Source organism: Podarcis melisellensis (genome assembly GCF_964234715.1).
Source record: "Podarcis melisellensis genome assembly, chromosome: 9".
NCBI classification, from domain to species: Eukaryota; Metazoa; Chordata; class Lepidosauria; order Squamata; family Lacertidae; genus Podarcis; species Podarcis melisellensis.
This window is the reverse complement of record NC_138541.1, coordinates 66,535,634-66,550,094: the sequence shown is the minus strand read 5'-3', so window position 1 is coordinate 66,550,094 and position 14,461 is coordinate 66,535,634. Positions and strand designations below refer to the sequence as shown.

The following is a 14,461-nucleotide window of genomic DNA, read 5'->3' as shown; positions in this document are numbered from 1 at the left end:
CAGCAACCTTGACCTAGCAGCGCCCACGTACCTGCAGAGAAAAAGTCGTCTTAACTGAGGGTGGGTAGGGTGGGAGAAGCTCTGGAGCCTACTGACGATTCCCAGGTAAGATCCTCCCCCTATTGTGTGGGCAGGTAGTCCCTTCCCCTACCTGGCCTGATCACATTGGCAACGCCTCCCCAGGCAGGATTGGGCAACTGGCTGAGGTAGGTGGAGACCTCCAGGTATCTCACCTGGGGGGAGGTGAAGGTGAAGCCAAGCCTGTGCTAATGGTGCCGCATAGGATCCAGGGGGCTGCACATGACCACGTTAAGGGTGCCCCCCATTTAATGTGGGGAGTGGTCATTACTTGGACTTTCTTATTTAAACTCATGTTGCAACAACTTATTCTGTGTGCCTATTTTAGAGTTTTGTTTTGCATCTTTTAATTTTCATCTGTTGTTAGAATTGTTCTCTCTGCTTTATATACATTATAAAATGAAATAATAATAATAATAATAATAATAATAATAATAATAATAATAATAATAATAATAAACTTTACCAAAAAAATTCAAAATAATGCAGCCAATCACCCATAAAACAACATCCATTGGCACTGACAGAATCATATGAAAACTAAAACCCCAAATGCAAGCTAAATGTATTCACCATCAGACTAAAGAGAAACTAAAATTAGAGAAATTACCGTATTTTTTGCTCTATAAGACTCACTTTTTCCTTCCTAAAAAGTAAGGGGAAATGTGTGCGCATCTTATGGAGCGAATGCAGGCTGCGCAGCTATCCCAGAAGCCAGAACAGCAAGAGGGATCGCTGCTTTCACTGCCCAGCGGATAATCCCTCTTGCTGTTCTGGCTTCTGAGATCCAGAATATATTTTTTCTTGTTTTCCTCCTCCAAATACTAGGTGCGTCTTGTGGTCTGGTGCGTCTTATAGAGCGAAAAATACGGTAAAAGAATATTGAGATCTTTGCACAAATGTGACAGTTCGATGAAAACACAAGGGACTATGATTTCCTTTTAAATAAACTGGCACATATATCAGGAAAGGAAAGTTGAAACTTCTTTGGCAGAGGCCATTCTTGCAATTAAATGGTTGTAAAAGAACCTGAATTGCACGATAAATTATCTGGAACCTGAAGTGCACTATAAATTATCTTATTTGCCAACAGCAAGTAAACAAAAGAAGAAGTACTTTGAATGCCACTGGGCACTTCACTTGTGAGAGTCGGGCTTCCCTCATTTAGCGTCAAGAACAGGAAGAAACAGTTCCATCACACCGGGTTAGCTTTGCTCCGGGGGAACAGCCAGGTAGCTCAAGCAGCAGAGAGGACAAAAGGCAAGCTCTGGTGTATATACTTAACACATTTTACATTGTGCCTTTAATAATAATAATAATAATAATAATAATAAAATTTATACTCCACCCATCTGGCTGGGTTCCCCAGCCACTCTGGGCGGCTTCCAACAAAACACTAAAATACAATAACCTATTAAAGGCTTCCCTAAACAGGACTGCCTTCAGATGTCTTCTAAAAGTTTGGTAGTTATTTTTCTCTTTGACATTTGGTGGGAGGGCGTTCCACAGGGCGGGTGCCACTACCAAGAATGCCCTCTGCCTGGTTCCCTGTAACTTGGGGCTTCTCACAGCAAGGGAACCTCAGCGCTGGACCTCAGTGTCCAGGCAGAATGATGGAGGTGGAGACGCTCCTTCAGATATACTGGACTGAGGCCACTTAGGGCTTTAAAGGTCAGCACCAACACTTTAAATTGTGCTCAGAAACGTACTGGGAGCCAGTGTAGGTCTTTCAAGATCGGTGTTATATGGTCTCGGCAGCCGCTCCCAGTCACCAGTCTAGCTGCTGCATTCTGGATTAGTTGTTGTTTCCAGGTCACCTTCAATGGTAGCCCCACGTAGAGTGCATTGCAGTAGTCCAAGTGAGAGATAACCAGAGCATGCATCACTCTGGCAAGACAGTCTGCGGGCAGGTAGGGTCTCAGCCTGCGTACCAGATGGAGCTGGTAATCAGCTGCCCTGGACACAGAATTGACCTGCGCCTTCATGGACAGCTGTGAGTCCAAAATGACTCCCAGGCTGCACACCTGGTCCTTCAGGGGTACAGTTACCCCATTGTGGACCAGGAGTCCTCCACACCCACCCGCCTCTGTCTTGTCAGGATTCAACCTCAATCTGTTAGCCGCCATCCATCCTCCAACCGCCTCCAGATACTCACACAGTGGGTACAGATTTTTACCCAGGGCTTACTCCCAAAGCCTTTCTTACAAATGAGAGGATGAGGTTTAGGGTCACAGTTGTCCGTCTGCTAGATGGGCTACCTTCCCAGTTTGACAAGCCCCATCTGCCCCTCATATCCCTCTGCAGCATGTGGAGAAACCACCTTCTTGACCATTGTATTCACTATTGGTCTCATCCACTCAATCCACCAGAGCCTGTCTTCGCATGCAGGGAAAGCCCTTCACTCACTGAGGGTTTGAGACCCGCCAGCTACCCTCACCTGGTTTAGCCAGCCAATCAAAGCCATTTTGACTGGGGTGTGGCGGCTGCATGCTTACAGCTTCTCGGAGCCACAGGTGAGAGCCTAGTGCAGGGTGGGGACCAAAGGTGGACAGAAGGAGCACGACATGTCCCCCACCATACACCCAAGCAGGAAAAACAATGTGGCAGATCAAAGAAGGTATGAAAAGAAGCTGAAAAAGCGTGTTCTCATTAAAAGAGAGCATGTGTTGCGGTGGGGGCCAGACAAGACACCCCGCTGTTGCTAGGCATGTTTGGGATGGTTGGCCCTGGAAGGGATTGGTATCCTCAGTTTCTGGGGTAATTTTAATGTTGCCAATTTGGGGGTGGGAACAGAGGTTTTTTAAGCAGTGCACACAGCAATCTGCTTTCTCTTTTGCTGTGGGCACCAGATCACCCGCCCACCTACCCTTAATTTGGGTCTTGTGCATTGACCTCGCTATGCCTGTCATGGGGTCGTCTGCTGTTGGGGCAGGGGCCTGGTAGGAATTTTGTCCATCTGGCTGATTGGCTGGTGCCATTTGGTTTTTGCCTACTGTGTAGCAAATCGTCACAACTTGTAAGGTTGCCGTTAAGCATTGGTTAAAATTGGTTGGAGGAGGGGTATGGATTGGCTGTGCCTGCCCCTCCAATGCTGCTGCTGCATGGGAATTCCATTAAAGGAATTCAGGGGCTTGCCATGCTTTCGTCCAAATCCCTGGAATCGGGTTTGGGCCGCGTAAGCCCCTGGGAGCATGCGGGGAGAAGCTGAGGGCCTGTGTCGCAGCTCCAGTTTCTCCTCAGTATTGTTTCCCCTCACTGACTTTCGCTGGAATCCGGAAGTCAGTTCTGTCCCAGGCGGGGGGACAGATGGTCCTAACCAATGCCTAAGCAACCACTCACATTATGTATGTTAATAAAGTTGTGGCCAAAATTATGCCAAAAACCTTAAACATAAATTCTGGGTGATGTGTGAGCTATTGGGGTAGGGGTGTCTTGGGGACCTCAAAACTCAACTGGCAGAGCATTCAACATGGTGTAGGCAAGGCAGAGGAGAATCTTCTGGACCACCTGACTGCAATGTCCCAGGCATCACACTTTAGCCTGGGTATGTTTAGAATGCAGAAGACAGGGAAGACATGAATAAGGTTTTCAAATATACAGAATTGTTCTCTCTTGCTTCAGAGGGCAGGACTGGAATCAGTGGGTGGACAGTGTGCTTTCCCAATCATAGCTTCAATGCTGGAAAGCAAATATTTACTGGAAATAGAACTTTTTCTACATTTATAACACCCGAGAAGCATATTTACACATTTACTCAGATATTTGTTCCATTGTGTCAGTGATTGCAGTTAGGCAATTTTAGTTACCGTATTTTTCGCTCTATAGGACACACCTGACCATAGAACGCACCTTGTTTTAGAGGGGGAGAACAAGAAAAAAAATTCTCCCCCTCTCCGCTCAGCGCCCCTTCAGCGAAGCGGCAGGAGAAACGGAGCCCCCTCTGCTGCTCTCCCTCTCTGCTGAAGCCAGGAGAGTCTTGCTCTCCCGGCTTCAGCAAAAGGAACCTGAAGCCTCCAGAGCGCAGTGGAACGTCCGGCTGCGCTCTGGAGGCTTTGTGTTGCTTTCGCTGAAGCCTGGAGAGCAAGAGGGGTCGGTGTGCACCAACCCCTCTTGCTCTCCAGGCTTCAGCGAAAGCAACACAAAGCCTCCAGAGCGCGGAGGGAGCGCTCCCTCTGCACTTTGGAGGCTTTGCGTTGCTATCGCTGAAGCCATGGAGCCTGCATTCACTCCATAGGACGCACACATATTTCCCCTTAATTTTTGGAGGGGGGGAAAGTGTGTCCTATAGAGCGAAAAATACGGTATGTCATTTAATGCTCTTGCTCCCCCTCCGCTTTTACGATGGTAAACTGCACTACTTCACTTACTTCCAAATGTGCTAAGCCAGCCCTGGAGACCCACCTTCTCATTCTGCTGAGTGTGACCCTGGACTTCTGCCCTCAAGCCCTGCCCTTAGTGGCACCAGTAAATTGTGTTCAACAGGATTCCCCTGCAGCCTCGCAGCGTGACCCACTGTATTCAGTGGGGATTGCTTTTTACGGACTGAAAGCACATGCACCCATTGAACTTCCCCTCACTGTGGGGATTATTCTTGAACTTCTGACTTGGACTTCAACACAGACCCCTGTTTGCCCAACATCCTTGATGCTTCTAGCTTAGCAAATAGAGCTGGGAGCAATAGTGTTGCCAGAATACACACCCTGTCTTAATCTTCCTTCCCAGAATGTCTCAAGTGAACTGAAAACTAAGCTTTGGGTCAAATGATGTATTTTTACATAACTGGATGCTGTTGACTTTAGGAGAAGCAATTGAAGAATACTTAATCACTTTGATCAGTCTGCACTTTAAAATGACCTTATCCAAAGTCAAATAGAACACTTAGGACCAAGTGCTAATCTACTAGGATTTATGTTCACCACACTGCTACGAAGACCAGAAATTCGTTGGAAATGGGGTTCCCCTTTAAAAAAAATTGTTACCCACAACGGGTCTGTAAAAGGAAGAACATCAATAAGATACTTGAGAAAATGAGATTGAGCCTAATCAACATGAAATCACCGCTGGATGGCTCATTCTCAGCTTGAAATAGTACTGAATTCATGTAACAATGTGGGTAAGTGTTCTTCCAGGTAATTCCTTTCTTAGCAAGTTTTTGTTGAATTTACATTTTTGACACACCTTATTGGAAGCTTGAACCTTTTGACGGGAGATGGGCTGGGCAAGGCCACCCATGAGAACACGTGAGCCTCAGGTGGCAGACCCAGCCTTCTCTGCATGTGTCTGGGTTCAGAGAAGACAGTACTGGCAGCATACATGTAGATTAGGGGCAGGCAGAGGCTACAAACTCCCCTCCAGCCAAGACCAAGGCCTAACCTCACAAAGTTGTGACGGGTGCCCATTTGAAGAAGAAGAGTTTGGATTTGATATCCCGCTTTATCATTACCCTAAGGAGTCTCAAAGCGGCTAAAGCTCTCCTTTCCCTTCCTCCCCCACAACAAACACTCTGTGAGGTGAGTGGGGCTGAGAGACTTCAGAGAAGTGTGACTAGCCTAAGGTCACCCAGCAGCTGCATGTGGAGGAGCAGGGAATCGAACCCAGTTCACCAGATTACGAGTCCACTGCTCTTAACCACTACACCACACTGGTAAAAAAATCCTGCCTTGCCTCAAATATGGCAGCCGATGTGATCCATAGCAGGGTTGTAGTATGAACTGCAGCAAAATTAAAGGGAGGGACAGTGGGGAATCTGGCGGGGAAAAGGGGCAGAGGAGGGACTGCCAAGCCAGGCTGCAATTTATCTCCCAAGAAGTGGGCCCAGGTGTTGCTGGTTGACCAGCCAGGCCCACCTCCACCCACCCCCCGGGAAAGCCTGCCTGCTCAGGCCAATTGCTGGTAGGCAACCGAACCCTGGCGCCCTCGCCGGATCACTGCAGGGCCCATGGCGCAGCTGCAACACTACCCATCAGATATGGTGATAATGTGGCTGACCATTTGTGTATTACAGTCATACCTTGGAAGTCGAATGGAATCCGTTCGAGAAGTTCATTCGACATCCAAAACGTTTGTAAACCAAATCACGGCTTCTGATTGGCTGCAGGAAGCTCCTGCAGCCAATCAGAAGCCGTGGAAGCCCTGTCGGATGTTCGGGTTCCAAAAGAATATTTGCAAACCGGAACAATCTCTTCCGGGTTTGTGGCGTTCGGGAGCCAAAACGTCCGAGTTCCAGGGTATTCGACAACCAAGGTACGACTGTACTCAGTTTCTCATCAATGGACCCCAAACCGCAGGAGCTTAAGGTATCTACTCTATGATTAGTAGGGTTGTAAACAAATATTTTGCAACATTACCACCTCTCTTCCAATGTCACTTTCAGTACGCTTTTATAGCAATCTATATCTAATAATCAAGTACAATCCACAAAGCAGAACAAGCACGACCGCTGGCACCTCATGGGACAAGAATCGTAGCTGTCCAGTCATAGGAGTCTGAATGTTGGAAAGCAAAGATTTCCTGGAAATGAGACATTTTCTGCATTTACAACACCTGGGAAATATGGCTGTGTGCTGTGATCCTAAACATGTTTACTCAGACATTTGTTCCATTGTGTCAGTGATGAAGTTAGGTCATTTTGGACTCTGGACTCTGTCCTTAATGCTCTTGCTTCTCTGAAGGATGTATCACTTCAAAATGTGGAAAGCGAGCCCTGATGTGCTAGGCGTCCCTCCTGTTCATTCTGCAGTTTCTGCCATAAACTCCAGCCATCATTGTCATGACTGCATTGCGTTCAACAGGAATTTCTCCTGTAAGTGTGCTTAAGGACTGCTCCTAAGTGTGACCTGCTGTATTCAGTGCCTCTTGCCATGTACCCATTGAACTCACGGTGGGGATTATTCTTGAATTTCTGGCTCAAATTTCAACACAGACCACTGTTTACCTGACAACCTTGGTGCTTCTAGCTTAGCAAACAGAGCTAGGGCAATATTGTGGCCAGAACATACAGCAATGTCATATAATCTTCCTTCCCAGAAGGTCTCGCTGAACTGAAAACTAAGCTTGTTCTTTCACATAAAAGTGATTAAATTTCTCTTATCTTCCCCCCTCCCTCCACTTGAAGGTACATATTGATCCCTACCCTGACCCCAGCATAAATTTAAAGAAACATCCTACTCATCTTGCTGTGACCAGGTATGTTGGCCGTTATCTTCCCAAGCTCAGACGAAAACGCAAGACTGTGATAGTATTGCTAAATTAAGGCCTGCATGCAAAACGCCAGTTGGATGTCAATTTAACGACTCTGTAGAAAGGACTCTTCTTTCTGCCCCTTATCAAATGGGGTATTCACTTCAAAAACACAGTATGGCTGACTTAGAACTTAAATCTAGACCTTAATCTCTTCCGAAATTAGCATTTGCGGGTGGTCACATGTACGCTACTGAAATTGCATACCCAGAATTTTTTGAGCAGCTAACACAACTGCTTTGACAGAACAGATTAGGTATAGCAAGGCAACCCTAATAAATAGTCTTTAAAGAAACATTTCCCTCTGGTGGGAAACAAATTATGCCAGCTCTGGGGTAGTGTACATTTCTGCTGGATTTGAAGGCACACCAGTGATCTGGGAAGGCATTCAGGCATATGAACCCAAACTTTTCTGTGGTTGTCCCTGATACATCTCCAAACTAACCCCTTATTGGTCCCACAGTTATCAAGGGTACAAAGGTTTCTGAGGTGGTGGCAGAAAGGGGCTACCTGACATCTTCAAGGTTGGAGATCTATTTCTCAGAGGAGGAGGTTCAATGTCTCCTATGGCCCCGGGGCACCTTCCAGGGAATATAGGAAGGTGGGGAACTGGTTTAAGTTCCCTTTCTCCAGTGAACATAGAAAAGTATTCTTGGAAAAGGTGGAGGTAGGGATCTCAAAAAGACACTTCTCAAGAACCTCTGTAGACTTCAATCCTTGGGATTCCTAGGTAAAGCAGGTATAAACTATATATATATATATGTTGTTGTTGTTGTGACCCCATGGACCAGAGCACGCCAGGCACTTCTGTCTTCCACTGCCTCCTGCAGTTTGGTCAAACTCATGTTAGTACTTTCAAGAACACTGTCCAACCATCTCATCTTCTGTCGTCCCCTTCTCTTTGTGCCTTCCATCTTTCCCAGCATCAGGGTCTTTTCCAGGGAGTCTTCTCTTCTCATGAGGTGGCCAAAGTCTTGGAGCCTCAGCTTCAGGATCTGTCCTTCCAGTGAGCACTCAGGGCTGATTTCCTTAAGAATGGAGAGGTTTGATCTTCTTGCAGTCTCAAGACTCTCAAGAGTCTCCTCCAGCACCATATTTCAAAAGCATCAATTCTTGGGCGATCAGCCTTCTTTATGGTCCAGCTCTCACTTCCATACATCACTACTGGGAAAACCATAGCTCTGACTATACGGACCTATGTCGGGAAGGTGATGTCTCTGCTTTTTAAGATGCTGTCTAGGTTTGTCATCACTTTCCTCCCAAGAAACAGGCATCTTTTAAATTCATGACTTCTGTCACCATCTGCAGTGATCATGGAGCCCAAGAAAGTAAATATAGTTTATACCAATTGACCTGCTTTACCTAGAAATCCATAGTAGATGGATAATAGATATGGAGGTATATCTATTAAAATTTTAAGAATATATCATCATTTCTACGTGGTAAAAGTTTGAGAGAACCAGTATGGAGTTCAAATTGTGAGAATTTCATTTGCTGCCATTAGATTCATTCAGAAATAAGTTGAGTTATTTCCCCCAAAACAGATAAAAGCATCTTATTTCCAAGTCGATTCAATTTGAAATTAAACCCGCTCCAATGAGCCCCAGTCCTCTCCCCATACTTCTCGCTTATTGAACAGATGTGTCAGAAGTGGAAAGCTATGGCAAATGGAGCAAGGAAGACTGGTATCTCCTGCCCTTTCTGGCAGAATTGAGAAGGTCATTGGGTGTGGGAGATGGGGGGACACACCCCAATAGCCTGTAAGACATTGGGAAAATACCCAAAGAAGTTGGTGAAGGAAAGGTGGCGGCGGGAATATCAGTGCATGCCTGAACCAAACTGTGAGAAGAAATAAATAATGTACCACGTTTTTCGCTTTATAAGACGCACCAGACCATAAGACGCACCTAGTTTTTGGAGGAGGAAAACAAGAAAAAAAATATTCTGAATCTAAGAAGCCAGAACAACAAGAGGGATCGCTGCACAGTGAAAGCAGCAATCCCTCTTGCTGTTCTGGCTTCTGGGATAGCTGCGCAGCCTGCATTCGCTCCATAAGACACAGACACATTTCACCTTACTTTTTAGGAAGGAAGAAGTGAGTCCTATAGAGCAAAAAATACGGTACTTAATTTGTGCATTGCAGAACACCTTTCATTTACAGGGCACTTAAGTTAAAGGTTTGAAGTGTTTATCTTATTATCATCTTTTTATTACTTTAGTCCAATCAATAAACTGCTGGCACGGCATTTTTCATCTCTAATATCTCCAATTTGATATCACCATTGTCGTCACAATGGCGTCAAAACATCTGCTAGTATTTATTATGGCAATTTCTACGACCAATCTCGTTTCCGTTTCACATGTCAGTTTGCCCTTAAAAGACTCAGCAGCCTCACACTTGCATTTTGTATATTTTCAGTGGAAACAACATTTGATAATAATATGCAAGATGCCACGTGGGAGAATAACAAGCGCAATAAAATGGAAGCTTAGTTGGCTGTTTTAATGGTCAGGTCCTCATCTCTGCTCTTACTAGAGGTTACCATGGTTCACTTGTAGTCATTATCAACTGTTTACTAGTTCATACATTGCAGGCAAAGGCAACAAGCACAATAATAATAGAATTGCACCTTGCCGACAAAGATCCGTATAGTCAGAGCTATGGTTTTCCCAGTAGTGATGTATGGAAGTGAGAGCTGGACCATAAAGAAGGCTGATCGCCCAAGAATTGATGCTTTTGAAATATGGTGCTGGAGGAGACTCTTGAGAGTCCCATGGACTGCAAGAAGATCAAACCTCTCCATTCTTAAGGAAATCAGCCCTGAGTGCTCACTGGAAGGACAGATCCTGAAGCTGAGACTCCAATACTTTGGCCACCTCATGAGAAGAGAAGACTCCCTGGAAAAGACCCTGATGTTGGGAAAGATTGAGGGCACAAGGAGAAGGGGACGACAGAAGATGAGATGGTTGGACAGTGTTCTCGAAGCTACTAGCATGAGTTTGACCAAACTGCGAGAGGCAGTGGAAGACAGGAGTGCCTGGTGTGCTCTGGTCCATGGGGTCACGAAGAGTCGGACACGACTAAACGACTAAACAACAACAAGGAACCCTGAGGAGTCCAACCTTCTGCAGTGCAGGAATATGAAGCCATCCCAAAGGGAGATTGAACCTGCAACCTTGACATTCACAGCACCATGCTCTAACCAACTGAGCTATCCAGATTCGTAAACCACTTCACAGCCAGAAGCCACTTAAGCTGTATACAGCAATATTGCGTATTAATGAAACTCATGTGTAGATTTAATTTGTGTGTTAGAAAAGTTTCAATGTGTTGCCCATAAATTATCTTCATAATTGTTAAAATAACTCTATATGGTACAGCAATATCGGAAGCAGCTTTTCTAAGCTCAGATACCTCTTCAGTGCTGAAATACCAGTGGCCTTGACATACAAACATACATACATACATACATGCATACATACATACATGTGTGTGTGTGTGTGCGCGCGCACACACACACACACACACACAGTAGTACCTAAGGTTAAGTACTTAATTCGTTCCAGAGGTCCGTTCTTAACCTGAAACTGTTCTTAACCTGAAGCACCACTTTAGCTAATGGGGCTTCCTGCTGCCGCTGCGCCGCCGAAGAACGATTTCTGTTCTCATCCTGAAGCAAAGCTCTTAACCTGAAGCAATATTTCTGGGTTAGCAGAGTCTGTAACCTGAAGCGTATGTAACCTGAAGCGTATGTAACCTGAGGTACCACTGTATATATTTAAGGTGAACAGAATATTCCTATATACTGTCTTTGAAATGACATTTTGGAGCCTTAGCCCACCAAGGCAAAAATGATTTTGGAGCACACTACGACTGATTAAGACAAGTCCTTCTTCCCCAAACCAGGTCTATCAATTCTCTGAACTGAAAATAAAATCCTGATTAATTTTAAAGGAACAGAAAAATCCCTTTCCCAATAATACAATAGGACCGATTATGTTCTAGTTCACACTATTTCTGAATTTGACAATAAATTACCTCAAGTTCTACAGGGCACTAGATCTGAAGGTCATTCCTCCTTGAATCAAACTGTCCCCTTCCTAACCAAATTTTGGGTGAAACCTTCAAGGCTGCTTCAAGCTCAAGCGAGGAAATGCTACAACAAGAGCATAGCCTACTCCCATGGTGAGAGCACCCGCCAAGTCACAAAAAAGGGGGGGCATTTTCCAAATTGGCATAGAAAGGGGAGGTTTCTGTCTCCTGAAGACGTCAGAATGTCTCTTCTTGAGAAAATGCATGCCTCAGCTGCTGGAGCGGGGATGCTGAGGATTCAAGACATGCTCCTCTGAATTATTTGACGCAGTAGGTTCTCTGTGCTCTGCTGGTCCTGTCTCACTAGTAATTTCCTCTGTGGAAGAGATTTCAGCTGGAGCCTCTTCAGGCAGTCCTGATATCCGGCGATGAACAACTGTTGGAACACACAATATAATACAGCAGATAAAAGTAGTGTTATAGATTACCACACCCACTATCACTCAGGTGATGCAACTATTGGGTTGTGGCGCTCATCTCGCTTTCAAGCCAAGGGAGCTGGCATTTGTCCACAGACAGCTTTTTGGGTCATGTGGCCAGCAAGATGAAACCACTTATGGTGCAACGGGACACCATGATGGAAACCAGAGTGCACAGAAACACCGTTTACCTTCCCGCCGCAATGGTACCTATTTATCTACTTGCACTGGTGTGCTTTTGAAGTGCTAGGTTGGCAGGAGCTGGGACAGAGCAACAGGAGTTCACCCCATCGCAGGGATTCGAACCGCCGACCTTCTGATCGGCAAGCCCAAGGGGCTCAGTGGTTTAGATCACCTCTCCAACAAGGAGGACTACGCACACAGCTCCAGCTCCTGAAGACACCCTTTTATGAGTATGGAACCTGATTCAGCAGGGAGATTCACACACAGAACCCACGTTCCATATGCAGATGGCCTGAAAGAGCCCTAGCGTAGCATCCTTTTCTTAAACAGTACCTTGCATAGCAGAACTGTCAAATGTACTTTGCCCTTTTTAACTTCTGGATTCCTTTTCAAACATTTCATATGGTGACTCTTCTTTTGATTTAAATTTGATGGTCAATTCGGTTCCCCATATGATTTATCATTTGCTTAAAAGCACTTCTAAACCGCTTGATCTTTCAAAAGTCTCTAAGCAGTGTTCAAAAATGTCTGTGTGGCATCATCATTTATTCAATTTCATACCCACCCTTCCCCAAAATATTCAAAGGCACTTCACAGCCAGTGGAAATGACAATATTAATAGCAGTTCAAAACAAATACCAAATTCTCCAAATTTCCTTCCTTCACTAACATACTTTGTGTTATGTACTGAAGTTCTCACCCTCGGCCAGCAGGGGGATACTGTAGATAGTTATGCAAATAAGGGATCAAAAGTGACGTTCAGTGATTGGATAGTTTTAGAAAATTGTTACAGTTACGTTGTACTGGAGCTCTATATAAGCAGGCTGGCTGAACCCTTCAGTTCAGTTGTGTTCTGGCCTCTGAATAAACAAGAGCTGTTTGAAGAATCGCTGTGTCGACTGATATGTTCACCCACAACTTAACACTTTGCCTCCTTTGCCCATTAGAGTAGTGAAAGCTTATACGAATGGCAAAATCTAGCAAATGCTAAGCACAATCCACTGAAAGCTATGGAATGGGAGTTAAGTTGTTACTCCTGTTAAAATAAATGACTAAAGCACACTTAACATGTAGGATTGTGGTTTAAGCAGTCTGCAAAAATGAAGTATACACTTTCAGTGTCTCCCAGATTTACTACTGTGGTCAAAACATCTATCGGAACATGGTTACATATTTCAGATCACTCACTTGCTGCCTAAACACTTTAACTCCAATCTTATTAATTCTTGCTTAGAGCTTTGCACACTCCCTTCTCACCTCTTTCGGGGACTGATGCTTCTTCACCTCTTATTGCAAAATAATTTTCCTTTCTGGACTAATCTGGGATTTGCCATCCCCATCCCTATTGTAAAGGTAAAGGGACCCCTGACCGTTAGGTCCAGTCACAGACGACTCTGGGGTTGCGGTGCTCATCTTGCTTTACTGGCCGAGGGAGCCAGCGTACATCCCTATTAATAAAGGTAAAGGACCCGGGACCATTAGGTCCAGTTGTGACCGACTCTGGGGTTGCGGCGCTCATCTCGCTTTATTGGCCAAGGGAGCTGGCGTACAGCTTCCGGGTCATGTGGCCAGCATGACTAAGCCGCTTCTGGCAAACCAGAGCAGCGCACGAAAATGCTGTTTACCTTCCCGCAAGAGCGGTACCTATTTGTCTACTTGCACTTTGACGTGATTTCGAACTGCTAGGTTGGCAGGAGCAGGGACCGAGCAATGGGAGCTCACCCCATCGCGGGGATTTGAACCGCCGATCTTCTGATCAGCAAGTCCTAGGCTCTGTAGTTTAACCCACAGCACCACCTGTGTCCCGATACATCCCTATTATAGAAGTCATTAAACTCTGCACAGCAAGGTAAACGTTAAATTGCAGGTGAGGTTCCAAGTTCTTATGCTAAGCGTGCGTGTGGACTCGATGTCAATTTATGCTCTCTGCATGACATTTCAATACCATCCTTGAGTAAACCGCATTGATCTGAATCGTAGATAACCTTAAGATTACACTATAAAATAATCAACTCAATCACAATTCCATCAGGTGAGAAACATGAATGTTGTAAAGAAAATTGTCTCTTCCTGCTATATTGTCTTGTTAATATTCTACCAACAATCCTTTAAAAAAAATCTAGATGAATGCTTTAGTTGAATACTGACTAGAAACAGGTTTAAACCAGCTTTATTTGACTTTCTCACGCTCGGAGAGCAACTGAACCACAAGTAAAAAATAAAAAAATAATAAAGGTTAAATACCGGTTGCAAAAGGGACGTGGGTTAAACCACAGAGCCTAGGACTTGCCAATCAGAAGGTCGGCGGTTTGAATCCCCGTGACGGGCTGAGCTCCTGTTGCTCGGTCCCTGCTCTTGCCCACCTAGCAGTTTGAAAGCACGTCAAAGTGCAAGTAGATAAATAGGTACCGCTCTGGTGGGAAGGTAAACGGCATTTCCGTGCGCTGCT

The 14,461-nt window shown here is 45.2% G+C and overlaps 1 protein-coding gene across 1 annotated transcript in view; it reads right to left on the bottom strand.

The window, feature by feature from the left end:
• Positions 1-10,954: 10,954 nt before the first annotated feature.
• The window catches only part of SEL1L3 (SEL1L family member 3), a 45,916-nt gene continuing 42,409 nt past the window's right edge, over positions 10,955-14,461 (bottom strand). The window contains exon 24 of the mRNA XM_081924398.1: positions 10,955-11,786. Coding sequence (XP_081780524.1) covers positions 11,620-11,786 — 167 coding nt within the window. The 3' untranslated portion in view covers positions 10,955-11,619. The remainder of the gene's footprint in view (positions 11,787-14,461) is intronic.